Genomic DNA, 15,042 nt, shown 5'->3' on the forward strand with positions numbered 1-15,042 from the left:
GGCTCTGCCTCTTACTACACAACAGGTACACAGAGAGAAAAAAATATGGCCCAAATGAAAGAACAGATCAAAGCTCCAGAAAAAATACAACTAAGCAATGAAGAGATAGCCAACCTATCAGATGTACAGTTCAAAACACTGGTAATCAGGATGCTCACAGAAATGGTTGAGTACAGTTGCAAAAGAGAGGAAAAAGTGAAATAAAGGAAAATATATAAGGAACCAACAGTGATGGGCAAGAAACTGGGACTCAAATAAACAGTTCGGACCAGTAGGAAGAAATAAACAATCCAACCAGAACAGAATAAAGAAAGAAGAATTCAAAAAAAGTGAGATGAGGTTTAGGAATCTCTGAGACAACTTTAATGATCCAACATCTGAATCATAGGGGTACCAGAAGGAGAAGAGGAAGAGCAAGAAATTGAAAACATAATGAAGGAGAACTTCCCCAAACTGGCAAAAATAAACAGACTTCCAGGAAGACCAGGAACCTGAGAGAGTCCCAAAGAAGTTGGACTCAAGGAAGCACATACCAAGGCACATCATAATTACATTACCCAAGATTAAAGAAAAGGATAGAAATGGGAGGGAGGTGAGGAGGGATGGGTGGGTGGACTGGGATGGGAGTAAAGGACAGAAAACTGTACTTGAAAAGAAAATTAAAAAAAAAGGAAAAAAAAAAAGAAAATGAGAGAATCTTAAAAGCAGCAAGACAAAAGGAGACAGTTATCTACAAAGGAATTCCCATAAGATTATCAGCTGATTTCTCAAAAGAAAACTTGCAGGCAAGAAGGAGCTGGAAAGAAGTATTCAAAGTCATGAAAGGCAAGGGCCTACATCCAAGATTGCTCTATCCAGCAACACTATCATTTAGAATGGAAGGGCAGATAAAGTGCTTCCCAGATATGGTCAAGTTAAAGGAGTTCATTATCACCAAGCCCTTATTATATGAAATGTTAAAGGGACTCATCTAAGAAAAAGATAAAAACTATGAATAGTAAAATGATGACAAACTCACAACTATCAATAAGTGAACCTAAAAAACAAAAACAAACTAAGCAAATAATTAGAACAGGAACAGAATCACAGAACTGGAGGTCAATGGAGGATTATCAGTGGGGAGGGAGAGGGAGGAGAATGGGGGAAAAGGTACAGGGAATAAGAAGCATAAATGGCAGGTATGGAATAGACAAGGGGAGGTTAAGATAGGAAATGGAGAAGCCAAAGAACTTATATGTGAGATCCACGGACATGAACTAAGGGGGTGAGGGGAATTCTGGTGGGAGGGGTGTTGCAGGGCAGAGGGGAGTAAAGGAGAGAAAAAAAAGTGGGACAACTGTAATAGCATAATCAATAAAATATACTTAAGCTTGAGAAACCCTGTTCTAATCACTCCCTATCCCTCGCTTAATTTTTTTGAGGTAAAGTTTACATACGTTGAAATGTACAATTGTTAATTTTGCAATCTTAACAAATGAATTTACCTATGTAATCCATACCCTCTCACAAACTTTTGTATATACCATTTATTAGATTTAACAATTTCTCTTGTGTCCCTAAGTTTGCTAAGATTTAAAAAAACCTATCATATATGGGAATTGAATTTTATCAATCCACATTTTGTTTTGTTTTTAAAACGAGGACTTCAAAATACTGTCACACTGAGATTTACCAAGAAGAACTGCACCCGAGAATAACCATCTTACTGTCTCCTTTTTCTAGCCGCCGTGATAAGGTAAATGGTGTGTACATGATCATGACCCTCCTTTTCCCTTTCCTTGGTGTTTGAGCTTTTAAGAACATCTAAAATTTGCTTTAAACTTCTTTTTACATATGGTTTTGAATTCTGTGAATTTAAAAGTCAATATGGTCAAAATGTGGAATATACACAGAATGGAATATTACTCGGCCTTAGAAAGGAAGAAAATTCTGAAACATGTCACAGCATGGATAAAGCCTGAAGGCATGCTAAGTGTGAAATAAGCCAGACACAACAGGACAGATATTGTAGGACTCCACTTAGAGGTTCTTCGAGTCGTCATACTCACAGACGCGCAAAGTAGAACGCAATGGTGTTTGCAAGGACCAGGGATGAGGACAGAATAGGGAGTCAGTGTTTCATGGGAATGGAGTTTCGGTTTGGGAAGATGGACAAGGTCTGGAGGTGGATGGTGGGGGGGGGCGAACAGCAATGTGAATGTACTTACTACTACTGAACTGTACACTTAAAAACGGTTACAGTGATAAATTGTTTTGCATGTTTCGCCACAATAAAAAAAGTCAAGATGAGATATAAAGATACTGTAACAGAGTGCAGCCAGGGGGACCCCAAAGAAGGATTTGTAATGGGGTCCAGAACTCAGGGTATCCAGAAAATATTAAAAAAACACGGGATGTCCTCACCCCCACAGGTGTGAACTGAGGGATGGGACACATGGAGTAGGGCCATCAGAGAACTGTGTTGTATAGCAACAGTTTTGCACATAACCTCAGGCATGGTCACTTAACATACCTATAACGTTTAACTGGTTTCACAGATATGTTAAATAGCTATGGTTATGCTTTGAGCCAGGGGGATGGGAGTGACTTCTACCCAGGATATAAATGGGAAGCAACTCCCCCTGGTTACAGTGCCTGCGTGAGAGCTTGGAGATGATTGGTGCCATGCCTGCCCAGGCTTATTATGGCAGACAAGAAAGGCTGGAAAAATATGGGAATGCTGGCAGGTGTAACTGACTGTGTGAGGAGTCGGAAATGGGGTTGCAGAGGAAGATTGGCGCTGGGATTTAAGCCCAGGCGCAGCAGCCATGATGGTTGGTTGGGATCCTGTGGCTTTGGCAAGAGTCAGGACCACGCAGCTTTGGGTTGCTCCCTTTTGCCACATGGCTTAGGAAGCAGGAGAGACCTTGCTGGGAAGGAAAGGGGTGAAAGGACTCTTGCTGGTGGGCCGTGAGAAGGTACCACATGGCTTTGGATTAACTGGAGATTGTGGCAGTGACACAGCTGATGGTGCTGGGAACTGAGGGGCTGTCTGAACCATGGACTTCTACTTCTTTTCCTGAGATATGGTACCCCAGACTGGGCAAAGGGGAGAAGGAAGGACTGTGTGTGTTTGTGGGTATTCTAAAGGACTTTAGTATTTTAATGAAGACATTAAATCATTACTCTAAGTAATGATTGAGAGACATTTGGACCATTGAGAGACGTTTCTCCCTGGGGCATTGAGAGACATTTCTCCCTGGGGCAGGCAAGGGGAACCTAGTACGGCGCGGGAACCCCTGGAGCACAAGGTGGGGGTCCATTCGGTAATAGTATATTGTTCACCCCTGCCATCTGTTCTGTAACAGTGCTACAAAGGAATATACGGTAACTTCATAGACATGAGTAAGATTGCTCAAAATATTGTAAACTCCGTAATGTGACAGACCTAGGAGAGGCGTATGAGAGTCTGGTGCAGTGTTCTCACTTAAACACAACGAAACTGGGCCCAGAGCAGAGAAGCAACTGCTTCTCTGGTCAATGAGACCATTAATAGCAGTGGGGGCACTGCACCCCACATCTCAGGGTTCTTTCTCCCACACCTGATTGTTCTGCTCCCTCCATGGTAAGTTTGTACAAGTGGATTCCATTTCTGCCGTGCGCGGTCGTAGATGCCACGGCCATAAGACTGATTAATGACCCTGCAAATCCCACAAGATACTCTGAAACTCACAAAGTAGCAAGAAGCATTACAAATACCAGTATGGTTCAGTTCCATGTGCCCTTGCAATTGCTCAAGAGGACTCCAGGGCCCAAGACAAATAATTCAGGCTGTGTAGTAATCAGGAAGAGAATAAATATCAGGAAAATATCTCCTTCCCTGTTTTCAGCACAAGTATTAAAGTAGAATCTAAATTTAGGATGTAGTGCCTTTGTGGCGAAGCACAGGCAGCTGAGATTAGGCTAAATCTTAGTTTTGCATTTCACAGTTTTTATGAAAGCTTGGATTACAGCCACGACAAGACTGGAGGCAGAATCTATTTCAGTCTATGCACATCTCTTTGTTAACTTCTTGATTCCCACGGTTCTGCTGCCTGTTTGATCACACCTCCAGCTCCATGACTGCCTGGTGTCTAAGCCCACATGCTCAGGGCAAGCATGGACCCAGCTAACCCTGAACTCTCCATGGGACCCCTTCAGGGGCCACATTGCCCTTTAGTTCCCACTCACACCCTCCCCCCAGGCTGGGCCTGTCGAGATCCATGCCCTCCTCACCCACTCATCTCTGCCTGGGGTCTGAGAGAGTAAAACTGCACTTTCACAGGTGGTTTTCTCATTCACCTCTCAAAGCAGGAGTCAATACTGGCTACACTGATATTTTTCTGAAGATAGGGGCTTTGAGCCTGAGCTGATTATTTTAACATTCTTTGAAAGAAGAGAAAAATCTGGGGAAAATAGATAGGATATTGGATTTATGTGATGATACGAAAATATCATGGTTATCAGACAGTGCATCAGCTAGCAAGGCCTGGGCAGAGCTGCACTCTCCTGAACGCATGCTCCCAGTGAGTCAACTGGGTGTCCAGCGGCTTCATCACGTCTAGTGACAGAAACCTAGTAACTGAGGACGCTTAAGCTTCTTCCGACACACAGATAGTGATCACGCTGCACCTTCTCTGATTACACACGACAGTGCGCTGGACAGAACCAGTGCCCAGTGGACATGTGCTGAGGAAACTGGAGACAATGTGTTGGGGCATCAGGCTGCGGTTTCTAGTGGAGAGGACCAGTCCTCTGCTTACGACACGCAAAAGTCAAGAATTTCAAAACACGGAGACACTACAGACACAGTCAGCGCCTGAATCCATGCAGCCTCCCAGGATGTTCTCCGAGACAACACATATTTTTGACCCCGGTTAAAGCTGGTCGGCCAGTCAGCCAGCGGCAAACGCTGGCTAGGTGTCACTATTCAGGGAGATGGGAAATGAGAGCAGAAACCAAGTCCCGGCCCCGGTCTGCGGAAGCATAAATATGTGCGAGCTGGCACTGGGCTTCCCCTGTGCCAGACGTTGTACCAGGCACTTTAAGTGCATTATCTTGCTTAGCCCCTGTAGCTCCCCCAGGAGGCAGTCCTAGGATTATCCTCACTTTATAGATGAGGAAACTAAAGTGCTAGGAGGCTCAGTAGCGTGTCTACGGACAAACAATTGTCACAGACAGGATTTGGTCTCGGGTCTCTGTAACTCTGAAACCTGCGAGCCCAATGTTCACTCCATACTGGCTCTTTATAACCTCCACTCACTCACAAAGAGCATAAAAACACACTGCACTTATCAAGACACTCCTGATCTTCATCGAGATTACATCTCTGGCTTTGACGCTGGGTGAGAGACCCATGATGTCCCGGGCACGTGCCAACCTGCCACGCTGACCAGCAGACCAGCACGGCCCAGAGCCCCGCTGAGGGCAAGTCACGGAGCTGGGGGAGAGTCGAGTCTTGACCAAAGTGACTGATTTGATGGAAGAGGAGGAGTCATAGAAATGTACTGAATTATATAACCTTCTTACTTAAAAATGTAGTTTACTTTAAAAAAAAAGGTACTTTCACTAAGTGCTGCTAAGTAGAGGCCTGGAGAAGATTTATTTTAATGAATATATGAGAATGCATCTAAGTAGATGCTTTTTAGAGAATTAGGGTATGAAAATTATTGTTTGTTTCTTTTAAAAAGTAGCTTAAACTGCTCTCTGAACTCAAACGTGCACACTTCTGGTAGTCTGAGTGGGCGGCAGCTGCAGAGCGGTGACCCTGCTGTACCACATGCCGCAGCTCATAAGCACTCAGGCAATACAACCGATGAAGAGATGCCTTGAGCACAGAGCCCAAGCAGACGGAGTGGGCTCCCCGGGTGCGGCGGACAGGTCCTCAGCACCGCAGACAAGGGTCCCTGCCCCAGGCACAGGGTCCCTCATCGCCAGAGCCTCTGCCCAGACATGTCTCTCCTGGTCCCCACCAAGCCCCGGCTCCCAGAGGAGCCCTCTCTGACCTTCAAAGGCAGAGACATTACTTCCTTGTGCCGCTAAGATACTCTTTCAGTGACCTAGTTTTATGCCCTTTAGCATACTGAAGTTGAAATGATCTTCTGATTTCTTTGTTAAATTGTATATTTTCTGTCTTTACTTATCAGAATGTGAGTATGATAAGGGTGAGATCTTTTCTGTCTTGTTTACTGTGGTACACCCTGTACCTAGAACAATGCCTGCGTACTTGGTGGGTGCTCAACACAAATTTTTAAATACATGGGTGACTGAATTAAGCCGCCCAGTCCCCACACTGTGCCCAAACAGGGGAAATCGGCAACCGCATTTCTCCAGAGTGGACCTGTGCTAGAAAGACATGTGTTTGATCTATGACCAAAGCCATAAAGAAAAGACCCCATACCAACTTCATCTTACCTGTTCTGCTCCCACCATACTAATTGGCTTGCACTTGAAGAGGTGGGTGATGAACTTGGGAATGAAGGAGCTGTGGATAAAAAAGAAGTGACAAATCAGGCTTATTCTTTCCTCTGCAAAGAACTGTAGAAAAAAATTTTAAGGCCCCTCTGCCTTCCATGAGGAAACTGAGAAACGAAGAAGACACTTCTGTGATCTACCAGCATCCACTCCCTTCTTTTTCTTTCTAGCCAAGGCCCTGGTTTCATTTAGGTGGACGTGGCCTTGGGATGCCAGGGAAAAGTTGGTTCCTCCCCCACTACAGAGCTGAATTCCGATGAGTCTCCCAGTCAGAGTGTGGCATGCCCTGGGTAACTGCTGCTGGTACCGAGATGGGAACATGGTCTTGGCTGGCCCAGGCAGACCGGAGGGAAGAACTTTATTGCATGCTGGGGCAAGGCTCTCTCTTCTTCCCCAGGGTATTCTTGTATTTGGTTATAAAGGCAGCCATTTTCCCACCATTCTGAGGAAGAAGCCAGAGCAGAGCAGGGTGAAGAACCTGGGTCCTTAGTGACATCGCTGAACTGCCGAATCAACCACCCTTGCATCTGTCCTGCTCTGGGCTTCCAGTTACATGAAATAAAAAGTTCACCTTCTATATAAGTCAGTTTGGGTCAAGGCTTCCATTATTAGTAGCCGAAAACACCCTACCAGTTACGAGAGTGGAATATACACGAGGTAGTTATGAGATCTTAAAGGCAAAAATAGGAAATAAGTGTTAAGGGAATAAATGTCGGATCAGGAATGAAATACATGATCTCCCCCAATGTACTGAGGACTGAAGGGCAACGCTGGCCTGGTGAACGGACAATGATTCTGGTTTGGGGAAAGGGACAATGAAATTTTAATAGGTTGGGGGAGCTTTTTGGATAAAACTGCAAAGGCCCAAGTAGGGAAAACAGAATGGCAAGTGTGGGAGCTAGAAATGCCTATATTCAAGGCCAGGTCCAGAGTGACAGACCTGGAGGTGTCATAAGGACCCACGACCAAAGAAGGCACAGCGGAGATAAGGCAGGATCTGTGGGCTGAGCTGAAGGCTGGCTAGCACCCCTCTTCTCCCTCTTTCAACGTTGCCCTCAGGCTGTGACCTCCATCTTCTTCGATTTCTCTATGTCTTTTCCCGTACACTTGTGCCCACTCTAACACCCAACGACCCACTGGACATCCCACTGGAATGGCCCACTGCAACCTCAACCCCAGCATGCCCATGACTCAGCCCCGCCCTGGAATCCAGGCTCTTGGACTGGATCTCATCCACCCAGTCACCCAAGTCAGAAACCGAGGGCTGCCTGAGACAGCTTCCTCGCCCTCCACCCCAGTATCCCATCAGCTACCAGCTATTCCCCCGAACTCCCATATCCACCCCTCCAACCATTCCCACTGCTGCTGCCCTTTCTCACTTGAGCCCTTTCAATTGTTTCCTAACTGGTCTCCCAGCCTTCAGCCTCATCCTTTCTAATCCATCTGCTGCCAAAGGGAATTTCAAATACAAATATGACCAAGACCTTCCCCTGATTAAAACTCTTGTGAGGCTGCAGACAAAGCCTTCCTTGGTTGTCTCGATTCTCTGTCCCCAGCCTGCTCGTGCTAAGCCCTGGCACCCTATGCTCCAACCAGCTGAGCTACTTGTAGATCCCGTGGTTCTGCAGCCTATTTCAGCCTCTAGGTCTTTGCTTACACTGCGCCCGCTTCCCCACGGCCTTGTGGGTCAGCACACACAGGTCTCTTAGACTCTGCTCAAGGACATCCCTCCTTCTCTGCTATGAAGCCTTTCCTCCAACCATATTCTACACAGAGTCCACAGACCTCTAGCCTAACATCTAACCGACTTTACTATACTTATTTATTCACACGTCTGTTTCCCCCCACTTGACTGTAAGGCAAGCAAAAATAGAGACAGTATCTATTAAGTCAAAGCACTTAACTTAATTCTGCGTCTGAGACAGAGCAGCTACTCAAGTGAATGCACGTTGAATAAATAATAATGATAGGGACAACCACTTTTGTTGTTGTTGTTGAAGAGAGGGTTTGGCAGGGGCAGAGAGAAAGAAATATCAATGTGAGACAGTAACATCGATCGGCAGCCTCTTGTACACACACTGGCCAAGGATCGAACCCGCAAACCAGGTATGTGCCCTGACGGGGAATCATACCTGAGACCTTTTGGTGTATGGGACAATGCTCCAACCAACTGAGCCATGCTGGACAGGGCACAGCTACCGGTCTCTGAATGTCAGCTTGGTACTAGCACTCCATCAGAAAGTTTACAGAAGACTTCCCATCTTATCCTCCCAACCACTATAAAGAGATTGTCTTGTTACCTCCATTACTGAGCGGAAGAGAATCAGCTCAGTGGACAAGAGAAGTCACTTAGTAGTTTCAGTCAGAAGGGTGGTCTCGATGTTTACATAGGAAAGGCTCCCGCTGCAGAGACCAAGTGGAGGCAAAGGGAAACAGCTATGGCTTTACGTTGGTGGGATAGGAGAACAAGTTAAAGGAAAAGGAACTTAAATTCCAGAGATCTGCTGATCAGGAGGCAGAATTGGGGCTATTTAGAAGGGATTCTTCAAACCAGAGCCCGGCCAAACAAGAAGGTGAGCTTGAATTTCTGGCTAATTGTAACAGCACACACAGTTTATAAGCTGAGTTCCTTTACAGTACAGTAGTCTTCAGGTGTGCCCTAGAACTGGCTGTATCTGCTAGTCTAGTGGAGTGGGGTGAGGAAAGCAGAGAGACCAGGGACACGTCTTTGGGGAGAAGTCGAGGCAAAGTGGTGGGTAACTGCTAAGTGCTTTTCCATCCCCCTGGGGCGGCGGCGGCTATTGCTCTTGGCTGGGGAAACCCCCACCTCTGAGGTCCCTAGTCTTCCACTGGGATTCTAGAGGGATGAGAGAGTACCACAAATTAAATCAGAAAGCCACTTTCTGATTTCACAGGTTAAATTTTTCCAGATGTGAGAGATGGGCATCCTATTTCCCGTTTATGCACTACGGGCTTAGTGAAAGAAGGGAAGGGCTGTGAGAGAATGTGCGGCTGGTGCCGGGGCTGCCCGAGTGAGCTCACTTCGACGCTAGCTCGACCAGAGCCCCGCGCGACCACACTGGAGACTTCTGGCCATAGTCAGTTTTTAGAGATACTGTTTCTACCAGGAGCTTTGGGGAGTGTCACCATGTGATTTATCAGCACTGCTTTTAACACACCCGAACGAGCACCCGGAGAGAGCGGAGGAAATGTCAGCTCCTGGTTCATCTGCCATACTGCAAGCATTAACGCCTCCCTGGAGACCCAACTCTATCTTTCCTTGACAAAGTAAAAACTGAAGTTGACGCCATAAGCCACTCCATAACTGAGGGTCCTCAGGGATCTATTTGTGAGGGAGAAGAAAAGCCTTAATTGAATACAAACAGGGAGATATTTGAGGAAGACAGAAACTTGGAGTCCTAAATTACCCTTTGGGACTTGGAAGAGAACAACCGAAATACAGTAGCTTGGACTGGGTTGACCCTCCTGAAGCCCTTTCCTGAGCAGTTTGCCAAAGTGCTTATTTGCTGATTGGTCCGAGGAGGCTCTGACCCTCTGCGCTGTCTGGTCTCGGGGGAAACAGTGCTACAGCCAGACGCTGGCTGGCTGGCAAAGGACCAAACTATTTCCCTGCTTCAGAACATCAAGTCAGAAATGGCCACACACAAGGCTGTGGCAGGAAGACATGCAGTTCACTCTATCTACCTTGGCAATGGAGCTCCCTGACTGGCCTTCCTAACTTCCAGTACCTTCCCTGGACCCAGGGACATCTGCAAGTAGATAAATTCTGGTAGCCCCAGTAAGAGCTAATGTGAGGAAGGAGGAAGAGAAGGCTCAAAAGAAACAGAACTGATGGTGCCTACCCTTAAAACGCTTATCATCTTGTTGGAGAGACAAAATGTATATATGAAATCGCTGAAAAATAGTTTTAGTCATTCAACCAGGGGGGAGGCAGGGGCACAGTTACGTGCACACAACTCAGAACAATGGCACCCCCATCGCAGTTCTGTCCGCCTCAATGTGGCCGATGACTGCATCGCGGTTACTGTCATCTATGACGTCAGGGGATTCAGTTTCATCACTCTGCTTCTTTTGGGTACAAAAATCAGTTTGCCCACCGCAACCAGAATACCACACTACCGAAGCCTACTCTACTCTCAGTGACTTATAAACTGTGTGTGCCGCTGCAATTAGCCAGGAATTCAACCTCACCTTCTTGTTTGGCCGGGCTCTGGTTTGAAGAATCCCTTCTAAACAGCCCCAGTTCTCCCTCCTCATCAGCAGATCTCTGGAGTTTAAGTTCCTTTCCCTTCAACTTCCTTTCTAGCTGGACGGTGGGGACACCTGGAGTGTGAGTGCATCGGCAGTAAGTGCGGCCTCGAAATCCCCCAGGGATGAGAATGTTCCAGGACTTACTTTGCAAATTTAATGCAGAACTGAGTGAAGTACTTCCGTGTTGAAGCCAGGTTGTCACGGATGATGGGGACGTTCTGCTTAATGTGAAGAATGACAGAGGTGACATAGGGGCTCTGGTCACCAACGTGCTCCACATTCTGCCACTGCATCTGAAAATGGAGACACACAGGACACGCCTTTAGATGTCTTATCGGAGGACAACCTTACCTGTCACCAGGGAGGGGCAAGGGGGTGGAGATCAGGCCACAGCTTGCTCTCACAGCTGCCACAGGGTTTCGGGCGACGTGTCTTATCCAGCTGGCCGTGGCTAATTGTGAACACAAACAAGTACGCCCACCTTCTCCCTGACAGCGAGGCAGGACTCAGGCATCGTTTCCTTCCCCGTCCCCCTCATGCCTGAAACAGCCGTCCCTTCCCACCTAAGCGGCCCATCTCCCACACAGCCCCTCACGGGCAGATGAATCGGCTCCCATTCTTCCGTCAGCTGATCCACCAGAAAGGGACTGGGGAGCGTGGGGGAGGGGCCGCTACTCTTGAGCAGACAGGGAGCCTGGGAGACCAGAAAGGTGGCTGGGCCACATCCAACGAAGCCTGGACAAGAGTTAACTTATGTCTTTCTCTCAAGTAAATTGGGAACAGTTTTTTAAAAAAAGGAAACTAGAAATGGTATGTGGTGTGAGACCTGCTTCCAGGTAATGTGGGGTTGAAAGGAGTGGATGAAACAAGATTAGTGAAGCTGGGTGATGGGTACATGAGGTTCAATGTACTTTTTTTTCTCTACTGCTGTATATTATTGAAATTTTCCATAATAAAACATTAGATTCTTACTCCTAAAACCTTTGGGATTATGTTGAGATTTCAACCAAGGGAAAGGAGAGAGGCTGTCTGGCAAACCTGAGGGGCAGACCAGCGGGTAAGACAGCAGAGGGGAACAGGCAGGAGAGAGGCACAGAGGCTGCACGGATGGCAGGGGCCACGTGGACTGGAGGGGCGGAGGAGGCGAACACCACTGAGAGGACTGACATGGTTCTGGACCAGGTCACAGACAAAAACAAGACCTGCCTGGCTCAAGCTCTAACAACCGGAGGAAAATTAGGGAAAATGCAATGCTGTAGTGTCTCTTCCCTCTTGGGTAAGCACAGGAGCAGAGAGACAGCACCAGCTCCCACCGACCTGGGAGCTGGCAGGGGGTGGGCACTCAAATCCTGCAGAAAGCGGGAACAGGCTGGAGGAACTCTGCTGAGTCAGCCTCTCAGAATGGAGCTGGGCTGTCTGCTAAAAAGATCCTAAGCCAAACACAAACCATATAATATGTTCACAGAAGGAGGGCAGTAGTTCTGAGGCCTTAATGTCTCTGGCAAGAAAATACTATTTTTATAGAGCTCTTGGGGAGACAAAAAATTCAACACTGAGAGTACTTGTTTAAAAGAATCGTATTGTACATGGATGATTCCCCAGCTCCCGGGAAGCTCAAGTGACTTTCTGTTTTGTCCTAATGTTTCTTCAAGTCAGCAGATATTTATATTCTAAACACTTGAGGTATGTTTAAGCACAGAACCACAAAAAAGCAGGAAGGAACCTCTACCTTCATTTTACAGATAAGAGAACCAAGGCCCAGAGACGTTAAGTCTTGTGCAAGGCTCCAGATATAAAAGGTCTCAAATTTTTTACCGGGGAGAAAACAGAAATAAACAATGGAGGAGGAGCAGAAAGGTCTAGTAGGAACTGACTATATGCTACTGCTTCGGTTATGGGTAATATCTTCCTCATTCTCTTTGATCTTATTCAAGAGGCTTCTTTCTCCATCTCATTTTAGAGATTTGGTCCATTCAAACAAGGAGCATTCTAGGTGAGTTTAAATGAGCTCAGAGGGTGAGGCCAAAGTTGACAGGAACTGTCCATGTCTGCACCTCACCTTGCTTCCCCCAGCTCTGCAGCAACACCTGGAGCACAGTGAATGCTCCAGGTGCTCACAGTAAGTGGGGAGAGGAGCTTGATACCCCCCTCCTCCAATCGACAGGAAGTGCTTTTATAGAAATGACTACTGTTTTCCAAGTTAGCAGTGTTTTCTATTTCAACATCTCAAAAAGTGAATAAACAATTATCTAAACATTACAGTTCTCCATTAATAGAAAAAGACCACAAAGGGAGGTGGTGACATGCCCTGTCGTTGGTTCCAAAGCAACTCTGAGGCAAGACAGAGCCAGGGACGTGGGACTTCAAGTTCCTGCCGGTGAGCTAACTCCCTCTTGATCACCACTGGCCATGTCAGCGCCTGCATTTGGGATATGGTGAAAAGATCTAATTTGCTTTAATACTTCAGCCAGTTATGACTCCATGGTCAAGTTAAAGAAGTATTAGCAAAAGTCAAGTAGATTTATGATTTAAGGTTTAAGTCAGCTTAATGAAGTATTTTTAGAGGTTTTATTTATTTATTTTAGACAGAGGAGAAGGGAAGGAGAAAGAGGGAGAGAAACATCAATACATGGTTGCCTCTCACGCACCCCCTACTGGGCATCTGACCTGGCCTGCAACCCAGGCATGTGCCCTGACCAGCAATCAAACCAACCCTTTGGTTTGTAGGCCAACCCTTTTGTTCAATTCACTGAGCCACACCAGCCAGGGCTGAAGTATTGAAACAAAGTACTGGAGAACAAAGAAAATTAATATCATGTTTACTGTTTGTTTTCAGTTTGCAGGCTGGTGCTCAACCCATTGAGCCACACCAGCCAGGGCATAATATGTATTTTTTAATTGTAACATACAGTTAGCAATGGTTCTGTCTACTCACTGCCTCCAATGTTAATGCTTGCTATCATCCACCCTGGAAGACTTAGGTTATGGGTTGTAATGTCAATGTCCCAAGATAACTAATTAGGGCCCACTATGCGGGTCACTTTGCCTAGCACTTGGCACACCTCGTCCCATTTACTATTCATACATGAGCTCATATAGCTCTCACAGCAATCCTGTAAATGAGGAAACTCACAAAGCTCAAAGAGGTTAGGTGACTTGCCCAAAGTCACAGCTGGTAAATGGCAGAGACAACCCAGATCTGTCTAAAGCCAAAGTACTACACCAGGCTGCTTCCTAAGACACTCACTAAAAAATGACCACAAAAGAAGAATAAAAGCGCTTACTGGGCCTTAGTTCAAGGTAAGTGCAGTTTCTCAAGGAGAGACTAATGAAATACACAGCCATCAAGCAAAGCACGCTTTCAAAAAAAGAAAGAACAGCAGCTTGTATTGGAAGAACAAACATCATGAAAAGCCATTCATAGAAATAAGACTCCAAGTTTTCCAGGTAAACGTGGCACTTCACATTTGAAATTTACCCCTCCCTACTTGAAGCTTCTCCTTTTGTGCTTTTTGTTTTTGGCAGGGGGTAGGGTGGGGTTGAGTACTACTGCTACCATATAAACCACAAGAAAACTAGCTGGCAAAGAAGTAGTAACTAAGGTGCAGGGTTGTAGAAACATAAGGAAGGAAATGATGCAGATAACAGTGTCAGAGCCCCAGGACCCCATGTGCAGCCACAGGGAGAGATCGTGGGCCCCAGGACATCAGCACTGCCCCTGGTTTCCACCCCTCTCCACCCCAGGAAGAAGTGTGTGGCTGATGTTGGCACTTCCCAGGGAAGGCTGGGGAGATTAACACTTCCTATTAAGAGCCCACTGTAGCAGAGTATTCTGACCAATCCACTCATCAGAGGACAGAGCTTTGCAATTAGCTTACTATGAAACTTTGTTTTCCCTATGGCTACATGACGCTTGGAAAGGTCTCCTGAGGAAGTAATTTTTCTCAACTGAAAATTCAAATTCCCACCTATTCAGGGGAATAGAGATATAGAGACCACAGACTCTGACATTTAGAATCTGGGAACATTTCGGGCTACTGGAGTCTAGGGCTGAGGTTCAGGATGCTGGGGCACTGGCCCCGAGCAACTGCTCAGGCAGGCACACACATGCTCGCACCACAGTGCCTGTCTGGGTTGCTCTTACTCACGCAATGAGTGTTTGCTGTATTTACAGGTACCTCTGCATGTACAGTGGTAGACCAAGCAATGTGTGGGGAATAAAAAGGGAGAAGGAACATTTTCTGAGCACCTACTATACACCAAGCAACATGACTGACA

General features: G+C 46.4%; 1 protein-coding gene across 3 annotated transcripts in view; it reads right to left on the reverse strand.

The window, feature by feature from the left end:
* VPS53 (VPS53 subunit of GARP complex) overlaps nt 1-15,042 on the reverse strand; it is a 133,256-nt gene that overhangs the window by 11,051 nt on the left and 107,163 nt on the right. For all 3 annotated transcript variants that reach the window (XM_045837337.1, XM_045837338.1, XM_045837339.1), the window contains 2 exons: nt 10,909-11,057; nt 6,433-6,502 (listed from right to left, as the gene is read on the reverse strand). In XM_045837337.1, coding sequence (XP_045693293.1) covers nt 6,433-6,502; nt 10,909-11,057 — 219 coding nt within the window. The remainder of the gene's footprint in view (nt 1-6,432; nt 6,503-10,908; nt 11,058-15,042) is intronic.

The sequence above is a fragment of the Phyllostomus hastatus genome, unplaced genomic scaffold (assembly GCF_019186645.2).
Source record: "Phyllostomus hastatus isolate PE091 unplaced genomic scaffold, TTU_PhHast_1.1 phas_contig_210, whole genome shotgun sequence".
Classification (NCBI taxonomy): Eukaryota; Metazoa; Chordata; class Mammalia; order Chiroptera; family Phyllostomidae; genus Phyllostomus; species Phyllostomus hastatus.